Source organism: Penaeus monodon, chromosome 40, assembly GCF_015228065.2.
Source record: "Penaeus monodon isolate SGIC_2016 chromosome 40, NSTDA_Pmon_1, whole genome shotgun sequence".
Classification (NCBI taxonomy): domain Eukaryota; kingdom Metazoa; phylum Arthropoda; class Malacostraca; order Decapoda; family Penaeidae; genus Penaeus; species Penaeus monodon.
This window is the reverse complement of record NC_051425.1, coordinates 23698756-23701255: the sequence shown is the minus strand read 5'-3', so window position 1 is coordinate 23701255 and position 2500 is coordinate 23698756. Positions and strand designations below refer to the sequence as shown.

The window sequence follows — 2500 nt, the reverse complement described above, 5'->3', positions numbered from 1 at the left end:
CTGAGTGGTAACCTCATGCGCCCTTAGACCACACTTCGCGTATTGGTCTGTACACCGCACCAAAGACCGCTGCTGATTGTCTTGCCGTTCCTGAACTCCAGACCACAACCCTCATCGGTCTGCTGAAGACGGCGAGGCTCCTCCGTTTGGTCAGAGTTGCGCGAAAGATCGACAGATACTCTGAATATGGCGCGGCTGTCCTACTCCTGCTCATGGCGACCTTTGCGCTCATCGCCCACTGGCTCGCGTGTATTTGGTAAGATGATCCTATTTTCCCTGCGGTCGCAACGACATTTCACTGCATATTCCTCACGTTATTGAATACGACTAGATATCATGTCAAGTTCAAAATATTTCTTTTCAAATTCCCTGGACTGGGTAATGAAATGTCTCCCTCCCTACTTCTACTTCATGAATGACTGTTCTTGTGAAACCACCGTTCACACGGGGCAGCTGAAATTCAAATACTGTATCCTTTTTTTCGTGGAATTGCTGTGTAGGTGTACATGGACCAACTAAAATTGAAATGTAATAACTCTCTTCATGGAATCGTCATGTTGGCCTATAGTGATCAGACAAGAATTTAATTTTCTAACTCTCCTCTCCCTTTCTTCCCCCTTTTCTCACCCCGTAAAGGTATGCCATTGGAAACGCTGAGCGGCCAGGGCTCCTCCATAAGATCGGATGGCTGGACCACCTCGCCAACGCGACGCACCAGTACTACTACAGCAATAGTACGGGCGGACCAACACTGAGGGTGAGTGTCAACATTTCCTTTTCATTGTACTTCTCGCTCAGGCTGACAGTCGTTGGCCAGTGACGAAGTGTCAGGATTAGTAAAAAAAGAAAATAAAAACAACAACAAAAATAATAAAAATCAATAAACATATATAAAAGCGAGGTATAAACCTGGGAGGTAGATGCACTGTACAGTAGCGGTCACAAGTCCTGCCACAGAACAAACCACTACAGACTTGGATGTTTCGCAGGATTTCTGATTGTTTACTGTAGTAGTAGGTCGGCTAAAAATGAAGGTGCGCTATAGGGTATTGGGTATATGGGTAGAAAATTGAAAACTGAAGAAAAGTTAAGAAAAATACTCCTCAATTCAGCATCTTCAATATGTCTCTCAGAATTCTCACTCCTTTATCACTCTGTGAAGTCTTTTATAGAGATTTCATCACAACTTTTTTCATACTCGCATTAGGATTCATGTTTCTTCTATAGTTTCAAATACACATTTACTTACCTTCTTTCTTTACCGCTGGCATCAAGCGGTAATGTGGGATGTATGATTTTTTTGGATTATTAAATTTTTTCCCCCAGTTTAACCTTATTGACTCTCCTTTGTTTTATCGTCCGACGGCATTTCCTCTAAACTGCATAACGCTCCCTTTTTTCCCAAACATTATCGTCTCTCATTGTGCCATTCCCAGTGGACCCCAGTACCCCCATCCCCCTCCTTTCAGTCTCGATACATCCTATCTCTCAGTTTAAGTACATCTCACCCCTCAGTCCCGCTACATCACGGGGCTGTACTTCACTTTCACTGCCCTCACTGGTGTTGGTTTCGGCAACGTATCCCCAACTACCGACCTGGAGAAGGTCTTCACCATCCTCTTCATGTTGATGGGATGTAAGTCGCTGGACAATGTGGAACTCTGATAAAAAACAGAAAGAAAGAAAAGAAATACACGCGGTCACTCCCGCTTTGGAATGTCGAGAGGTATTTAGACAAGACTGATTCTCTCTCTGAGTTTCCTAGTTCAAGTGTATGATTATTTTCTGCCCGAGGAGAAAGATATTTCTCTCTTCTCGTCTATCTTTCACCAAAAGTGATACGCCATCCGTGCGTATGATATACCTCTTGACAGTTCGATAAAGCATAATATCACTGCCCTTGTCCACGTACTGTAGTATTCACGTATCATCATGGTGTTGATTGTTAAAGCCAATATAGGAATTTGACATGAATACTTACCCCCGTGTCGCCGCGAAGAATGTCAAGTATCCCCTCCCTATCCCTTCCCTACTCTTTCTCTTTTCATTTCTTTTCTGCTTCACAATGTTGCCTTCCCATTGCCTTCTCTCCCTCTATCCCTTTCCCTTCACCCCTCTTTCTCACTCTTTCTCTCTCTCTCTCTCTCTCTCTCTCTCTGTCCCCCCATACCCCCCTCTCAGTTAATATTAAATAAGTCTGACCTAAGAATGTAATGACCCCGGGCTGCATCAAATTCCTGACCTTTCTTTTCTTTGTCAATATACGTCATGAGTCTGAGTTCCCCTTTCGTTGCGACTCTTGCCCAGAACTCGACATGCGTTCCAACCACCCAAGGGCTGCAAACTGTCACTGTCACTAGCTGATTTATATTTTCATCTATTTCTTTATCTAACGGATCCCTTTTACTTGAGTGAGGTATCATGCGAGTCCTCCTGCTCCTTGCTTTCCGATCCCAGCTGCTCCACTCAGATCATCCCTCTCAAGTGTAGCGACGTTTTT

At 44.1% G+C, this 2500-nt stretch overlaps 1 protein-coding gene across 2 annotated transcripts in view; it reads left to right on the top strand.

Moving 5' to 3' along the window:
- The window catches only part of LOC119598130 (potassium voltage-gated channel subfamily H member 6-like), a 137329-nt gene that overhangs the window by 68824 nt on the left and 66005 nt on the right, over window positions 1-2500 (top strand). For both annotated transcript variants that reach the window (XM_037947760.1, XM_037947759.1), the window contains exons 7-8: window positions 102-256; window positions 637-757. In XM_037947760.1, the coding sequence (XP_037803688.1) occupies window positions 102-256; window positions 637-757 (276 nt within the window). The remainder of the gene's footprint in view (window positions 1-101; window positions 257-636; window positions 758-2500) is intronic.